The 17,466-nt window shown below is 50.2% G+C and overlaps 1 protein-coding gene across 4 annotated transcripts; it reads left to right on the top strand.

Annotated features, from left to right (window-relative positions):
• The first annotated feature begins 1,098 nt into the window (after positions 1-1,098).
• Positions 1,099-16,955, top strand: MTG2 (mitochondrial ribosome associated GTPase 2). Of its 4 annotated transcripts, XM_030825478.1 has the most exons (10): positions 1,099-1,159; positions 4,248-4,417; positions 5,813-6,114; positions 6,391-6,458; positions 6,609-6,817; positions 9,236-9,383; positions 11,293-11,408; positions 12,075-12,293; positions 12,560-12,698; positions 14,110-16,955. In XM_030825478.1, the coding sequence occupies exons 5-10, from the start codon at positions 6,614-6,616 to the stop codon at positions 14,502-14,504; spliced, it is 1,221 nt and encodes a 406-aa protein (XP_030681338.1). In that variant the 5' UTR covers positions 1,099-1,159; positions 4,248-4,417; positions 5,813-6,114; positions 6,391-6,458; positions 6,609-6,613; the 3' UTR covers positions 14,505-16,955. The 4 variants fall into 4 exon arrangements, 3 of the variants coding, with proteins under 3 accessions (XP_030681338.1, XP_030681339.1, XP_030681337.1); XM_030825479.1 differs by lacking the exon at positions 4,248-4,417 and having other exon boundaries at positions 1,117-1,159; positions 5,943-6,114; XR_004032952.1 differs by lacking the exons at positions 1,099-1,159; positions 4,248-4,417; positions 5,813-6,114; positions 6,391-6,458 and having other exon boundaries at positions 6,504-6,817; positions 14,110-16,248; positions 16,568-16,955.
• The last annotated feature ends 511 nt before the right edge of the window (positions 16,956-17,466 follow it).

The raw sequence follows: 17,466 nt of genomic DNA, 5'->3' as shown, positions 1-17,466 counted from the left end.
CACATTTGGCCAGTGGGGACTGTGCTGGACAGGTCAAGGACAGCCTTGTTGGAAGGCAAATAAAGACACCAAAGAGCAGCGTGAAACAGTGGGATTTGTTCATCCGGCAGGGAGAGCACAGCACTCAGCGGGCCTCCAAAGAGAAATTGAAAGGGCAAAAAGGAGGAAGCAAATTAGGCAAGATTCCGAGTTGAGGTCTCTGGTTGGCTTTGCAACCTTCTCTGCGGTTGATCTTCAGGTTCCGTGTCACCTGCATCAGGAAGCCTGGTTTCCAGAATATCCGGGCTGGATGCTGTAACATTCCAGCAGGCTGAGCCGTGACTATGCTTGTGTTGATGAGCCCGAGTTGTTTTTCCCCAGCCTGTTTTTATGCCCCACCCCTGAGCCTTCCCATCTGATCGCTCTAGGTTAAGTCTCTTCACCTGTCTGCCTCAGTTTCCGCAACTTTAAAATGAGGATGATGAAGGACTGACTTCACAGAGTTTTATGAGGACTGAATGAGTTAATCCCTGAAAAATACTTAGAACGGTATTTTGCAAGTAGTGAGGTAGAGGTCTTGAAGGTTTATTGTTCAATTATTTTCAGGTACTTTTTGTATTTGGCACTACCATAAATGGGGTTTTTTCTTAACTTTAATTTACAGTTGTTTGCAGCTGGTATTTAAGAATACAATTGATTTTTTATATTAGCCCGATAACATGCCATCTTGCTCCGTTCCCTTCCCTGGGGCTTTTTTTTTGAGATGGAGTCTTGCTCTGTCGCTCAGGCTGAAGTGCAATGACGCGATCTCGGCTGACTGCCTCCCAGGTTCAAGCGATTCTCCTGCCTCAGCCTCCCAAGTAGCCAGGACTACAGGCACGTGCCACCACGCCTGGCTAATTTTTATATTTTTAGTAGAGATGGGGTTTCACCATGTTGGCCAGGCTGGTCTCGAACTCCTGATCTCAAATGATCCGCCCATGGCGGCCTCCCAAAGTGCTGGGTTTACAGGCCTGAGCCACCGTGCCCAGCCTTACCTGGGATTCTCTATGGAACTCTGTCCTCTCTTCTGTAAACAGGGACAGTTTTACTTCTTCCTTTTTTCCCCCTTTATTTCAGTGTATGAAAGGACATTGTTGCATAGCAACGGTGCGTGTGGAGGCCCTTTTTCTCCATCTTGGTAGGTAACCATTCAGTCTTTCTTCATTAAATGTGATTAGCTGTAGGCCCTATGTAGTGCCCTTATCAGGGCGAAGATGTTCCTGTCTGTTCCCAGTTTGCTGAGATGTTTTGTTTTCCTCCTCATGAATGGGTGTTGAGACGGTGGTACCACCTGTTGATAGAGTGAAGTGCCTGGGCTGAGTTTTGACTGCTTGATGTGGCCTTGTGTTCTGAGATTGCCCCTGCTAGGTCTTGATGTGTGATCTTTTCTGAACTGCTGGATTCAATTGCGTAGTATTTTGTTGAGAGTTATTTGCATCTATATTCATGAGGGGTGTGGTCTGTAATTTTATTTTTTCTGAGTGTCAGGTTTTGGTACTAGCCTCATAGGATGAGTTGGATAGTGATCTCACGTCCTCTGTTTTCTGAAAAAGCTTGTGTAAGATGGGCACTGTTTCTTCCTGGAATGTTACATGGAATTTACCAGGAAAACAAGCCGAGCTAGAGTTTTCCTTTGGGGAGTGTTCTTTTGTAAGAAATTTAACTTCTTGAGTAGATACAGGGCTATTTTAGATTGTTTATTCTTGTGTTTCTTTAATAAGTTGCCTTTTTCAAGAAATTTGTCCATTTCACGTAAGTTGAATTTGTTACTGAATTTGCTGGCGTAAAGTCGTTCCCAGCATTCTCTTGCCCTCTGGCTGTCTGTCAGGTGTGTGCTGATCTAGATTATTTATAGTACAATACAATGTAAATGCTATGTAAATAGCTGTTATACTTTATTTTTTTAATTAAAAAAATTGTTGTATTATTACTGTTTTTTTTGTTTGTTTTCTGGATATTTTTGACCTGAGGTTTGTTGACTTCACAGATATGGAGGAGTGACTGTATATGATTTCTTTTCAATGTATTGAGACTTATGACACATCTTATGGTCTGTTTTGGTGACTGTTCCACCTGTACCTGAAAATAGTGTATATTCTACAGTTGTTGGATGTACTGTTACGTAATGTCAACTAGATAAATATTTTGATAGCATTGTTCAGATTTTGTGTCTTTACTGTTTTTATTTTTCCATTTTTAGACATAGGGTCTCAGGTCAGGTGTGGTGGCTCATGCTTGTAATCTCAGCACTTTGGGAGGCCAAGACAGGAGGATCGCTTGAGATCAGCCTGGGTAACTGGGAGACCCCGTTTCTGCAAAAAAAATTTAAAAATTAGGCACACTGGCACTTACCTGTAGCCCCAGCTACTCAGGAGGCTGAGGTAGGAGGATCTCTTTAGTACAGGAAATCAAGGCTGTAAGAGCTGTGATTATGTCACTGCGCTCCAGCTTCGGTGACAGAGTGAGACCCTGTCTCAAAAAAAAAAAGAAAAAAAAAGGGTCTCTTTCTCTCGTTCTGTTGCTCAGGCTGGAGTGCAGTGGCATATTCATAGCTCATAGCAGCTTTGAATTCATGGGCTCAAGTGATCCTCCCACCTCAGCCTCCCAAGTAGCTGGGACTACAGGGGCGCGCCACCATGCCCAGCTAATTCCTTTGGTAGAGACAGGGGTCTTGTTATTTTGCCCAGGCTGGTTTCAAACTCATGGCTTCAAGAGATCTTCCCGCCTTGGCCTCCCACAGTGCTGGGATTACAGCCAGGAACTGCTGTGCCCAGCTAGCTCTTTTTAATCCACTTTGTCAACCTCTGCCTTTTAATTAGAATTTGTAAACATTAACTTTTTTTTTTTTTTTTGAGATGGAGTCTCGCTCTGTCTCAGGCTGGAGTGCAATGATGCAATCTCGGCTCACTGCAACCTCTGCCTCCCCGTTCAAGTGATTCTCCTGCCTCAGCCTCCTGAGTAGCTGGGATTACAGGCGCACGCCACCATGCCTGGCTAATTTTTGTATTTTTAGTAGAGACGGGGTTTCACCACGTTGGTCAGGCTGGTCTCGAACTCCTGATCTCGTGATCCGCCTGCTTCAGCCTCCCAAAGTGCTAGGATTACAGGCGTGAGCCACCGCGCCTGGCCAACATTAACATTTAATGAAATCATTTATATGGTTAGATTTAGGTGCACTTTTATTATTTGTTTCCTATTTGTCCCCTCTGTTTTTTGTTGGTTTGTTCTTTTTCTTCTGAATTGTTGGGCTAGTTCTGAGCATTTCATTTATCTGTTGGCTTTTCGGATCTGTGTCTTTGTGTTGTGTCTTACTCATTGCTCTGGAGGTTCCAGTCTGCGCACCTGTTAGCCTTCACTGTCTGCTCAGAGTTCATACTGTGCCCCTCACAGAAACGTGGGGACCTTGCAGTCCTCTGGGTCCCTTGAATCCCCTCCTGACCTTTCCGTTGCCTTTCATGTGGATTATTTCTGTGCGTGTTGGAAGCCCACTACACAATGTTTTTTTGTCTACAGTCTTACATATTTAAGAACTCCTAAGAGGAAAACAATAGTATTTTATATTTACCATTTCTGTTGCTCTCCCTTCCCTCCTCAAGATCCAGGCTTCCCTCTGGTATCATTTTCCTTCAACCCGAGGAACTTTCTTCAGCGTTCCTTATACAGCAGCTATATTAGTGACAAACTATGTTCGTTTTCTGCCATCTAGAATCTTTATTGCACCTTCGTTTCTGAAAGATATTTTCCCTGTGTATAGAATACCTCGGTGCCTCTTTTCTTCAAGCACTTAAAAATATCCCTACATAATGGTTAAAAGCGGGGTGGATCCTGGCCTGGATCCTGGACCAGAAGAAGGACACTCTTGGGAAACTGCTGAGCCCCAAGCCCCGCCTGGAGCTCAGTTAGTAGCAGTGCACGCAGGCGCGGCTGTGGGGGACACTGGGGAGGAAGTCCGCAGGGATGCCTTTACACCTTGTCCACAAATCTAAAACCATCTCATAATCAGCTGTCCTGTAAAATATGTTTACAGGAAGGGTATCCAGGGGAGGGTGTCCCATGGAGAGGTGGCCCAGCACGGGGACTCAGCCAGTCGGGGAACAGAGACCTGCTGAAGAATGGGCAGCTCTGGGAGCAGGCGGGGAGGTGGAGCTGAGGGCGTGTCACAGCAGGGTAGGGGTTGAGCAGCTCCATAAATATCTTAAAGTGCATGGAGGCCTGGTTTCTTACAGGCGGAGAATGGAGTTACCGAGACCACAAGGGAAAATTAGAATGACCCCAGAGTGCTGAATTGGGAATGAGGATGTCCTGTGCACAGCTGGCCTGCTGCCTCCCAGGTGTCAGGGCCGGCCCGGGAGTCAGGAGAGGCTGAGGAACCTTCCAGCCCAAGGAGCCGGACAAGGTGTGGCAGCTGCAGGCAGCAGGGATGGGGACGCAGACTCTCCTACAGGGAGAGGCACTGCTGAGACCGGGGCCCACGTGGGAGGGCCTGGGGAGGGGCTGTCTGTCATGGCCAGTCTCAGTGACACCCTGGTTCTGGAGGGGACACCATTTTCTGTAGGAAACACACATGGACTGTTCTGGGTGCAGGGAAGTCCAGTCGGCGACTGACTTAAGTGATTCAGGAGGAAGTTCTTTGTACTCTTCTAGCTTTTCTGTAACTGTGATTGCCTCAGAATTAAAGCAGAATAGCCAAGGACCCCGCAGAGGTAGTGACCCCCCCAAAGGAGGTGGCGCCTTTTCAGAGGAGTGAGGCTGGGGAGAGGGAGGCGTCCGAGGCACTGCGAGGGAGGAGGCGGGCGGTGTCCCCTCGTTGTGCTCCTGCGCTGGCCTCATGTTGAGTTTTCAGCCATCCACTGGGGTGCCTTCTGTACACGTCTTTCGTAGTCAGGATGGGCAGCACCTTGTAAGGTCCCTCCTGTGGGACCTGCTGAAGACTGGGGAGCTCTGGGAGCAGGCAGGTGTTTGTGCTCATGGTGAAGGGAGAGGGGCTGTCCTCTCCTGGAGGGCAGGGTCAGTGACTTCCTCACTGTGCCCTTGGCACCTGCAAGGTAGCCGGCTGTCATGAGCGGCTTGTTGAATGAGTGACGGCTTAAATGAGGCTTCGAGAGTGACAGTAGCTGGCACTTAGAGTCTGCAGCTGTGCCAACCCTGTCGCTCCGGCGATACTTCCACCCACACCACACATCAGGCACCAAATGTGTGGGTTTTCCGCACCAACAATTCGCCAGTCCTCTGCAGACACCAGCCAGGCATCCTGTAATTCAGTTCAATCTGACCCTGCCGCAGTTATCACGGTCCCTAGCGTTAGGGGCTCAGTCACCCCCCACTTCAGATGCTAATTGCAAGTAGTGGGTCCCTGGGGTACCCACACTTCTGTCCATCTTGGCTACACATTGGGGGTTCCTACAACCCCTTCAGGTTTGATGATTTGCGGTAGTGGCTCACAGAACTCAGGAAGGCACTTGGTTTGCATTGCCAGTTTACTATAAAGGATGCCGCAGCGGGCGTGGGTGGGCAGCTGGGTGAGGAGGGGCACGGGCGAGGCCCAGAGGGTCCTAAGCACAGGAGCCTTTGTCCCCAGGGAGTTGTGTGGCTGGCCTTACAGCACGGCGATGAGTTCACCAAACTGAAAGCTTTCCAGAGCCCCTAGTTCAAGGATTTCCATGGAGGCCTCGTCATGGAGACATGATCAGTTATGAACTCAGCCTCCAGCCCTTCTCCCCTTTTTTGAGGGTGGGGGGTGGGGCCGAAAGGTCCAGGCTTCTCATCATGGCTTGGTCTTTATGATGACCAGCCCCCTCCCAAGGCCATCCAGGAGCCCACCAAGAGGTGCCTCATTAGAACAGAAGACTCTTCTGTCACCTGCGAAGTCCAAGGGATTTAGGAGCTCTGTGTCAGGCACCCCTATCACCCCTGTCACCCAGGAAATTACCAGCGTTCTGAGAGCTCTGTCAGGAGCCAGGAGCAGAGGCCAAGTGTGTTCTTCTCATTCTGTCAGTGCCACAGCCAGGGTGGCAGTTGTGCAGCCGTGTGGATCAGCTCAGCCCGTCCTCACCCAGCCTTGTCCTTGCAAGTGAGGAGGCCAAGGCCACACAGGTGGGTGGCCTTCCCTTAGAGTTACTTTCCAGAGCCTGGGTGCTTAGCTGCTATGCCCCATGTTTAATATGCTTGTGTTCCAATATCACAACTTTAAAATTACACAGGATAACACTCTTGATAACATTTTAATAAATGGATGTTTTTATTTTGAAGAAATTTTGACTTGCACTTCAGATTTCCTTTTTAATATGTTTGTTGCGCGGATACTTGCTCTTCCATAAGAGGATCTGTCCAGTGTTGTGGAAGATTTAATGTTTTAAATCGTTTGTACAGAAATCCTGCTCCCAAGTCACAGATAGGCTGATGGGTCAGAGGACAAGATGTGACCCAGGGCCGAGAGGGTGAGTGACCAGGAAAGTTGGATTCATCAGTTCACTTGTTTGTTTCAGAAACGTGCATGGAGACCTGCTGCATGAGGTCCTCCCCTTCAGTTTCTGTTTCATGCCCAGGATTAAACCAAGTATCTCATTTTGCCAATTTGACTTCTGTAGGGGCCATGACACCTGCGAGGCTTTTCTCAGCAAGATTGAGGACCGTGTTTGAGGGCGTGGGGCATTGGGCTTTGTCCACACGGGCTGGCCTCAAGCCCAGCCGGCTACTGCCACAGCAGGCTTCTCCCAGGCTGCTCTCGGTCAGCTGTGCGGACCTTGCCAGGCATCAGGAACTCCCGGGGAAGAAGCCACTCTCTGAGAAAAAGCTGGTGAGACTTCTGGAGTTAGAGCAGCTTGCCTGTCTCCTCCTCAGAAGGCACAGGGTGTGGTTTCGGGTCCTCCTCTTGATCTCATCTCTGTTGATGTTAGTTGATGATCTTAGTGATGGGGCACGTGGAGCTTCTTGAAAATGATGGGGTGAAATGCAGGTCTGTGTGCTAAATCCCACACTCAGCAAATCCCAGCAGGCTGGGAGAGGCGCTGGGTGCCTGGAAAGCCGTGATACAGGCTGCTCATTTTACCATGAGCCTGTGTATCTTACATGTATGTTACATATGTCCTTTAATATGTGTGGCTATTTCTTAATTTAAAACAAATGCGGAGGCTGGGCACGGTGGCTCATGCCTGTTATCCCAACACTTTGGGAGGCTGAGGCAGGAGGATCACTTGAGGTCAGGAGTTCGAGACCAGCCTGGCCAACATGGTGAAACCCGGTCTCTACTAAAAAAAAAAAAAAAAAATTTTAATTAATAAATAAAAATAAACAAAGTGGGGGGAAATAGACCTTCCGTTTTATGGTTCTTTAAGCCTTACAAGTTTTTCTTCTTCTATTTACCAAAACCTCCTATTTAAAACATGAATTGTCTCTAATAAATTCAAGAAAATGCACGTTTATGACTCCCTTCATTTCCTCCTGAATGGAGGGGCTTCAGATAAGCATTACTGGGACGAACAGCACTTCCAGTGGAAAAGCCACTTTGGTGGGATGTGTGCTTAGATAGCTGAAGCGTTCGCACAGGCTTCTCTCCTCCCCAGGAGAGAAAGTGAGTCGAGGTTTTGCCTCCACGAAGTGCTTACCAGGGGGGCTTTCCTCCCTGTCTGGTGGATTTTGCTTGCGTTGGCGCATGACAGCATTACACATTGAGATTTGCAAATAACAGTTTGTGGTTTTTCCACATGGTGGTGCCAAAGAATCTTAAAATGTTTGTGTATTTTCTTTTAAAAGAAAAAAAAAAGATGCATTTGAGGAGTATTGGATCGGAGTGCAGAGGCAGCAGCCCTGGGTGGCTGTCAGGGGCAGGGCGCGTCTGTCTGTGCACGTGGGCAGAAGCCAGGTGTCCTCCCCAGGGTGTGGTGAGGTTGCAGCACCCTGGGCCGCGGGAGCTGACCCTCCTGTGGTAGGAGCTGTTGTGTGTTGAACAGTAACCTGGTTGGTTCTCTCTCTTTATCCAGATTGCACCTACCTTAGTGACCTAAAGAACAGTTTTCCTGGCCGGGCACGGTGGCTCACGCCTGTAATCCCAGCACTTTGGGAGGCTGAGGCGGGCGGATCACGAGGTCAGGAGATCGAGACCATCCTGGCTAGCACAGTGAAACCCCGTCTCTACTAAAAATACAAAAAATTAGCCGGGCGCAGTGGCGGGCGCCTGTAATGCCAGCTACTTGGGAGGCTGAGGCAGGAGAATGGCGGGAACCTGGGAGGCAGAGCTTGCAGTGAGCCGAGATCCCACCGTTGCACTCCAGCCTGGGCGACAGAGCCAGACTCTGCCTAAAAAAAAAAAAAAACAACAAACAAAAACAAAACAAAACAGCTTTCCCTCCAGCAAGGGGCTCTGTTTGCATCACTACATTTTTTAAATGAGACCTGTTTTCATCAGGCCCCAGAAAATACTCTTTCTTCAGAGTCGAAAGCCTGGTAATTGTCCAGGAACGATTCTAACTCCCTGTTTCCCTATCGCATCCTGGGAAACTAGAACTTTCTAAGAGTAAAGATCTATGATTTCAGGAATGGTTTTTTTGGATGGAAAGACACATTATTTAAGGAATATTTCCTAAATAAGATGTGGGTTTTTTAGCTTAGAAATGCTGATTTTTGTTGTTGTTGTTTTTAAATCAGTCTCACCTAGAATAAGAAATGCTGAATTTTTGTTTTTTTTTTTTTTTTTTTTTTTTTTGAGACGGAGTCTCGCTTTTCACCAGGCTGGAGTGCAGTGGCGCAATCTCGGCTCACTGCAAGCTCCGCTCCCGGTTCACGCCATTCTCCTGCCTCAGCCTCTCCGAGTAGCTGGACTACAGGCGCCCGCCACCACGCCCGGCTAATTTTTTTGTATTTTTAGTAGAGACGGGTTTCACGTGTCTCGATCTCTGACCTTGTGATCCCCGCCTCAGGCCTCCAAAGTGCTGGGATTACAAGCGTGAGCCACCGCGCCCGGCCGAAATGCTGAATTTTTGAAGTGTAGGTCCACACAGAATACTTACATCTGCATTGTGGATTTACCTCGGTCTACAAATGCTACTGACTTGTGGGAACTGTTTTTTATCTTTGGATTTTAGAAGATATTAGTGTCATTAACCTCTAATTTTAATAGGCTGTTATAGATAGAAGACATACATCTCAGATGGATGTATGGTGTCTTGAAAGGACCTCGGAGTGTTGAGATGACGTGGGATACTTGTGTTCTCTGTAGAAAAGGTATTTTGTGGACTATCGGAGAGTGCTTGTCTGTGGAGGAAACGGAGGCGCTGGAGCAAGCTGCTTCCACAGTGAGCCCCGCAAGGAGTTTGGAGGCCCTGATGGAGGGGACGGAGGCAACGGTGGACACGTCATACTGAGAGGCAGGTGCCCTGGGGCAGTGCAAGTGGGGTTGGGGAGGGGCCCCGAGACTGCATATGCATTTGAACTAAAAACCTGATGTATGGGCAGGCACAGTGGCTCATGCCTGTGATCCCAGCACTTGGAGAGGCTGAGGCAGGAGGATCACTTGAGCCCATAAGTTCAAGACCAGCCTGGACAATATAGCAAGACCATGTCTTTTTTGTTTTTGTAATTTTTTTTGGCCTCAAGGTTTGTGGATCTACAAAAAATTTTTGGAAAAATTAGCCAGACATGGTAGCGTGCACCTGTGGTCCCAGCTACTCAGGAGGATTGCTGGAGCCCAGAGTTCAAGGCTGCAGTGAGTCATGATCACACCACTGCATATTCCAGCATGGGTGACAGAGCAATACCCTGTCTCTAAAAAGATGAAAGTAAAATTTTTTAAACCCAGCTAGGTGCAGTGGCTCATGCCTGTAATCCCAGCACTTTGGGAGGCCAAGGTGGGGGATCACTTGAGCCTAGGCTTTTGAGACCAGCCTGGGCAACATAGTGAGACCCTGTCTCTTAAAAAATAATAATAATAACCAGATGTGGTGGCACACACTGATAGTCCCAGCTACTCGGGGCTGAAGCAGGAGGATGGCTTGAGCCCAGGAGGTTGATGCTGCAGTGAGCTCCGATTGTGCTACTACTGCACTCCAGCCTGGCCAACAGAGGAAGAAGACCTTATCTCAAAAAAACAAACAAAAAACAACAACAACAAAAACCCTGATGTATGGATATCATTTTTATAAATTATATGGATATTCAGCCGGGCGCAGTGCCTCATGCCTGTAATCCCAGCAATTTGGGAGACCGAGGTGGGTGGATCGCATGAGGTCAGGAGTTCGAGACCAGCCTGGCCAACATGGTGAAACCCCGTCTCTACTAAAAATACAAAAAAAACTAGCTGGGCGTGGTGGCGGGCACCTGTAATCCCAGCTACTAGGGAGGCTGAGGCAGGAGAATTGCTTGAATCCAGGAGGCAGAGGTTGCAGTGAGCTGAGATCATGCCATTGCACTCCAGCCTGGGCAACAAGAGTGAAACTCCGTCTCAAAAAAATATAAATAAATAAAAAAAAAACATAAAAAAAAATAAATTATATGGATATTCATAGTTAAATAGCACACCCAAAAAAGCAACTTTGAGGCCAGCCGCAGTGGCTCACACCTGTAATTCCAGCACTTTGGGAGGCCAAGGCGAGTGGATCACCTGAGGTCAGGAGTTCGAGACCAGCCTGGCCAACATGGAGAAACCCTGTCTCTACTAAAAATAGAAAAATTAGCCAGTCGTGGTGGCAGACGCCTGTAATCCCAGCTATTTGGGAGGCTGAGGCAGGAGAATTGCTTGAGCCCGGGAGACAGATGTTGCAGTGAGCCAAGATCATGCCACTGCACTCCTGCCTGGCCGACAGAGCGAGACTCTGTCTGAAAAAAAAAAAGAAAAATCAACTTTGAACATGTTTTGTTTTGTTTTTTAATTTCAGGAGCACAGAGAGTTTCCTGTCAGGGAAGCTGACATGTCGGTCGCGTGAAAGCGCGAGGCCTGTGCGGTGGGTTCGGTGGGTGCCGCCAGCTGCTGGTTATATTCACACTCACTCAGCATAGACGCATAGCGAGCTGGGAGTGAAGCCTTCACAACAAAAGCATAGAATACAGCTACTGTAAAAAATAAGAAATTTAAAAATTTTCAGAAATGATAGCACTTTTTGAAGGAAAATAAGGATTTCATTTTAAAAAAGTCACTTTGCTGGTTTTGTAACTTCTGCTGCAACCTCACTCCATGCTTCCATACGTATTTTTAAGGTTCTTAAACTGGACCCAGACACGTCAGCAATAGGCCGTGGTTGTCGTAACACAAAGGGACTGAGATTCTTGTTCTCGCTTTAGTTGACCCACAAGTCAAGTCCCTGTCGTCGGTCCTGTCGCGGTACCAGGGTATCAGTGGAGAAGATGGCGGGAGTAAAAACTGCTTCGGGCGCAGTGGCGCCGTCCTCTACATCCGGGTGAGCTGAAACAGCCGCAGCTGGCCCTGTCCCCGTTGTTCTGGATCATCCAGCTCCTGGGGGCCACCGTGTGACCCACGGGGCCCCTGTGACTTGATGCCCACAGCCAGGAAGTAGCACAATGGAAACGGAGGCTGGCAGGCAGCAGGAAAGCAGCCCCACCCCTCAAAGCAACCCAGACGGGCTTTGTACCAGGGTCGCACTGTGTGCATGTCTAGTGAAAAACTCGTGAAATGATGCTCTTTTAAAAAGGGAGCCCACGGCACGCACACTTCCTCCGTCTCTGACCCCGTGAGCCGCCCTCTGACTGAGGGAAGCCACTGGCACGTAGCGGGCCTTCGTCTCCTTCGCGAGCTGAATTCACTCGTCTCTTAGATTAGCTGTTTTTTCCGGTTGCTTCAGTTCACCCTAATGTTTTAGAAACACTATTTGAAAAAGCCCTTTGTGCAGTCAGAAGGGTGTGTACCCAGCCCCATGAAACCCCTGGAGCACTGGGACCTTTTCCTTGTACTCCGGAGCTGTTAGCAGAGGTGAGTGGGGTGGGCAGCCACCCCGGGGACAGTCCGCTCTTGTCTTCTTTGCTTAGTACTTGCTTCAGGAATGGGTTAAGGCCGCCTTTCCTCACTGCTCGTAGAGCTCAGCTGATGAGTGCCTGCTGTTTCCCAGGTCCCCGTGGGCACACTGGTGAAGGAGAGAGGCAGAGTTGTGGCCGACCTGTCTTGCGTGGGAGATGAGTACGTCGCCGCGCTGGGGGGGGCAGGAGGGAAAGGCAACCGCTTCTTCCTGGCCAACAACAACCGCGCCCCTGTGACCTGTACCCCTGGACAGCCAGGACAGCAGCGAGTTCTCCAACTGGAGCTCAAGACGGTGGCCCACGCCGGAATGGTAGGTGTCCCCACTGCCAACAGCATCTGCACACACTCAACTCTAGAAAATCCACTTTTCTCGATGGGGATTTGCCAGTGGCCTGGAAGAGAGCAGCTTTGCGGCTCACCTTTTTCCCATCAGTACACTGCTGACTTGGTCGTGAGCACGAGCCCTTGTGAATCCCCCAGCCCTGAAATCCTCCCTCCAATCCGAGTTAGTTACAGACTCTGCACTAACAAAGGTGCTGCCGCGGGCCGTGCCACCGTCTTCCCTCTTTCCCCCAGGTGGGATTCCCCAATGCCGGGAAGTCCTCACTGCTCCGGGCCATTTCAAACGCCAGACCCGCCGTGGCTTCCTACCCGTTCACCACCCTGAAGCCCCACGTCGGGATCGTCCACTACGAAGGCCACCAACAAATAGCAGGTAGAACTTCCAGAATTCTCCCAAAGGTTAGAGTTAAATGATGTAATTCAGAAAAATCATGATGTAACTCTTAAATTTAGCTTTCTATTTAAAATGTAGCATTGTTGGCCAGGCACGGTGGCTCACACCTGTAATCCCAGCACTTTGGGAGGCCGAGGCAGGCGGATCATGAGGTCAGGAGATCGAGACCATCCTGGCTAACACGGTGAAACCCCGTCTCTACTAAAAATACAAAAAAATTAGCCGGGTGTGGTGGCGGGCGCCTGTAGTCCCAGCTACTCGGGAGGCTGAGGCAGGAGAATGGCACGAACCTGGAAGGCGAAGCTTGCAGTGAGCCGAGATCGCGCCACTGCACTCCAGCCTGGGCGACAGAGCGAAACTCTGTCTCGGAAAAAAAAAAAATGTAGCATTGTTTTTCCTAATGTAAACAATTTTTTTTTTTGAGACGGAGTCTCACTCTGTCACCCAGGCTGGAGTACAGTGGTGTGATCTCAGCTCACTGCAACCTCCACCTCTCATGTTTAAGCGATTCTCCTGCCTCAGCCTCCCAAGTAACTGGGATTACAGGCATGCGCCACCACGCCCAGTTAATTTTTTTCTATTTTTAGTAGAGACGGGGTTTCACCATGTTGGCCAGGCTGGTCTCGAACTCCTGATCTCAAGTGATCTGCGCCCCCCTGCCCCAGTCTCCCAAAGTGTTGGGATTACAGGTGTGAGCTACCGCACCCGGCCCTAATTTAAACAATTTTAATCAGCCTGTTCTCTATGAAAATCAGGTTCCCACCCCATCCCCCAGGAATCTGTCAGTTACAGTTCAGAAACCTGCATTGAAATTCCAGCCCTGAGGACAGTATTTCTTCCCTATTTGTACCCCTCTTTCATCTGTGGAAGCTCAGCAGCATCACAACATGTGACTTAAAAGCTTTCCTTGTGCCTTTTGAGAGAATAAAACTTTTTCCCAGAAGACAATATACCCATTAAAAATAGTAAGCCTGCTGGTGAGGTTATTTGAACGGCACTTTATATCTGCAGAGTACTCTACAGTGTAAATTTCTGTCAGTAATCAAATGATTAGTAGAGTACAGGTGGCCATTTTCCTCTTTTTTGAATCCTATTTGAAGCAGAAAGAGAAGGTATGAAATGTTTCCTATTAGATAGATCCATCGCCATGCCGGTCTCCCAAACATCTCCAAGCGTTGAATTCCTCAGGTGTCAGTTGGCCCAATGAATCACCCAGGTGCTAAATCAGATGGCTTCAGTTCAAGGCGTTCCTTGAAAGGAAAGTGTTAGAACTCAGGAGATCTGCCTCCGCAGTGGGCTCCAGGCCTTCCCTCCCAGACTCGAGGTGGAAGGCACTCTTGGTGCTGGGTGTGCCGAGTGGTCACCTCGTGCGCCCCTGTCTTCCCTGCAGTGGCCGACATCCCCGGCATCATACGAGGTGCCCACCAGAACAGGGGCCTGGGGTCCGCCTTCCTCAGGCACATCGAGCGCTGCCGCTTTCTCTTGTTCGTGGTGGATCTCTCTCAGCCTGAGCCGTGGACTCAAGTTGACGATTTAAAATACGAACTGGAGATGTATGAAAAGGGCCTATCTGAGAGGCCCCACGCAATCATCGCAAACAAGATTGACCTCCCTGAAGCCCAAGCCAATCTGTCCCAGCTCCAGGATCACTTGGGACAGGAGGTCATCGTGCTGTCGGCGTTGACCGGCGAGAACCTGGAGCAGCTGCTGTTGCACCTGAAGGTGCTGTATGACGCCTACACGGAGGCTGAGCTGGGCCAGGGCCGCCAGCCGCTCAGGTGGTAGCCACGCCAGAGTGGGGTCGCCTCTGGGCCTCTGAGCAAACCTGGGTGTGAACTTGGTGGCTTTGAATGCATAAAGGAAGTGCCTTGTGGACACGGGGGAGTTGTGGTGCTTCTGGGTCTCTGGGCCCCGCCTGCTGGCCTGGGATGCCCTCAAGTTAGGAAGCATTCCGTGCCCCCCACCCCGCCTGCCCTCTGTATTTCCTGCACCTGTCAGCATGCGCCGACTGATTAGCCAGTTGGCTCATTTGTGCTGATTAACACCCCTAATAAGGGGTTAGGAGTGCCCATAACGGGGTGGCCCTGCCACTGACTCAGGTCTCCGCCATGCACGCATGGACTCTCGGGTGAGCTCAACAGAACCGCACAGCCGGAGCCCCAGGTCAGAGGTGCAGACCAGGGTTCTCAGCACAGTGCCCGTCACGCTTCCATGGCTTGCTACGGAGAGAGACCTCTGGATCCACATTGGGCTTGGGTCTGGCCCATTGTCCAGCAGCCCTGTGGTACAGCAAGCCCAGGCACCAGTGTCTTGGGGAGCCTCACATCTGCACAAGGGGTGGGGCCAAGGATACAAGTCCAGGCAGAGCGGCACAGACAGCTGTGAGCTTTTCTCCGTCAGCCGTCTGAGAAGAGCAGTGAGGCCAGCTTCTTCCTGTCCTTCAGAACGCTGCGCTGTGCTCAGTGGGAGCCAGGAAGCCTCAGGCTTCACGACTGAATGCTCCCAATATCCGACCTGGCTGCGTGTTTCTGGCTGGGCTGCCGTGTGCACAGCGAGTTAACTAAAGGGGGTGTGGGCCATGGAACTGTCGGCGTTATTCCCAGAAGGCGGCCGTGGCATGGGCAGGGTATAGTGAGGAGTGGAAGGAGACGTGTGCCTGCTAATATGAGGTGGAATTTCCACTCAGCTCCATTTGCTGGGGATTTAAAGAGAACCCTTGCGCTGCGCCAGGCAGTTACCAAGCCAAAGGGAGACGATGGGCCTTCACCCCTCGGTGGGACGGCAGCTAAGGGGGCTTTGCGTTTGCCCCTGGAGACCGCAGCATCACCTTTTCTGTCTGTCGTTTCAGTCTTTGCAGTCAAGTATTGATGCATCCAAGCCAGGCCCATGCCTGGTGTCACTCTGACTGCAGAGGGGCCACAGGGCAAGGACAGCTCAGCTGCTGGCAGCCTGCCTGTCCCATAGACACCCCCCAAGTAGTCTCAGGCCTCTGACATGTCCTTGAGGAGCCCCTAAGAAAGTGGAGGGGACACTCCAGAGGCTGACGTGGGAGGATCATGTGAGCCTGGGAGGTCGAGGCTGCAGTGAGCCATGATTGCACCACTGCACTCCAGCCTGCGTGACAGAGCGAGACCCTGTCTAAAAAGAAAGAAAAAAAAAAAAACAGAACATTCTGGGCGCGGTGGTCACACTTGTAATCCCAGCACTTTGGGAGGCCGAGTCTGGCGGATCACGAGGTCAGGAGATCAAGACCATCCTGGCTAACACGGTGAAACCCCATCTCTACTAAAAATACAAAAAATTAGCCAGGCGGTCACCTGTAGTCCCAGCTACTCGGGAGGCTGAGGCAGGAGAATGGCGTGAACCTGGGAGGCGGAGTTTGCAGTGAGCCGAGATCGCGCCACTGCACTCCAGCCTGAGCGACAGAGCAAGACTCCGTCTCAAAAAAAAAAAAAGGGGGGGACAAAGAAGCAGAGAAGGATGATCAGGAGGGGACCCTCAGCCCTTCGAGGAGAGACAGCAGCCTCAGGTGAGATTAGCCGCAAGGGTCAGGCCGCTTCTCTGCACGCTGGGGTGGGGCGCACCTTGCACAGCAGGCCGGTGCCTGGACTTTGAGGAGCAATTGCGTTTTGATCTCACATCAAATCTGCAGCTAGAACATGACGGTCCTTTTACCCGAAGCTTTATTTTAATGTCTTATAATTTCAAAGGTCCTTCTGTCCTAGAAACCAGAGATGGGTTTTGCATCGATTTGCTTTTCCTTTCAGGCCACCACAAAGGATTTTGTGGAGTCAACCGAGGCCTGACAGCGTTAATTATCCCTGGCTTTCATCTTTATGCTCTTGCAGGGATGCTCAAGATGCCTCGTGGCTCGACCCCTGCACGGAGCCCCCAGCCCAGCCTCCCCGTGGGTTGAAACCTTGATCTAGGCCTGACTCTGGCTGCTCTGGGGACATGCCCTCATCCTTTGCTGAAGCTGAGGCTCCAGAGGGGAAGTCACTGCCATGAAGGTTGCCCAGAACTTTCCTTGCTGCCAAAAGCCCCAACACACACACAGCTTTTGCCATCGCGTTCTAAAAGCTGACAGCTTTCTCTCCAACACTGTTCTCCCTGAGTGGTAAAGCTACACTTGGCTTCCCCAGTTTCCTGCTTCCTGCCTAGAAACAAATTTTTGTCAGTCTGCTTTTCAAATGGGATATATGATTCACATACCATAAAATTCACCACTTTATATAATTCAGTGGTTTTTTGTATGTTCAGAAGGTTGTGCAACTGTCACTGCTAATTCCAGAATGTTTTCATCACCCCAAAAACAGACCCTGTGTCCGTTAGCATCAACCCCCGCTTCCCCCTCCCCTGGGCACCCACCCGTCTACCTTCTGTCCCCAGGGACCTGCCTTCCAGACAGATCCTGTAATTGGAGTGTACGCTATGTGGCCGTCTGTGCGGGTCTTTAATAGCCATGCCTGTGGTGGCTGACACCGCGGTCCTTAGCTACAGAAGGGACGGAGGGTGCAGGCCAACCCCCCCACCGTCAGCATGTGTAGGCTGCCTTGGACACAGGGTCTCTGTGTATCCCCAGCAGCCTCAGAACACCTGACCCAGAGACGGCGTTGGTAAGCTCTGGCAGGTGCATGGAGGATGGCGCTGGCATGAGGAGCCTTTAGGCTGCCGCTAGTTTGAAACTATTTTTATTTTTATTTTTTTAAGACGGAGTCTCATTCTTTCACCCAGGCTAGAGTGCAGT

This window comes from Nomascus leucogenys, chromosome 13 (genome assembly GCF_006542625.1).
Source record: "Nomascus leucogenys isolate Asia chromosome 13, Asia_NLE_v1, whole genome shotgun sequence".
Classification (NCBI taxonomy): Eukaryota; Metazoa; Chordata; class Mammalia; order Primates; family Hylobatidae; genus Nomascus; species Nomascus leucogenys.
This window is presented reverse-complemented; position numbering and strand designations above follow the sequence as displayed.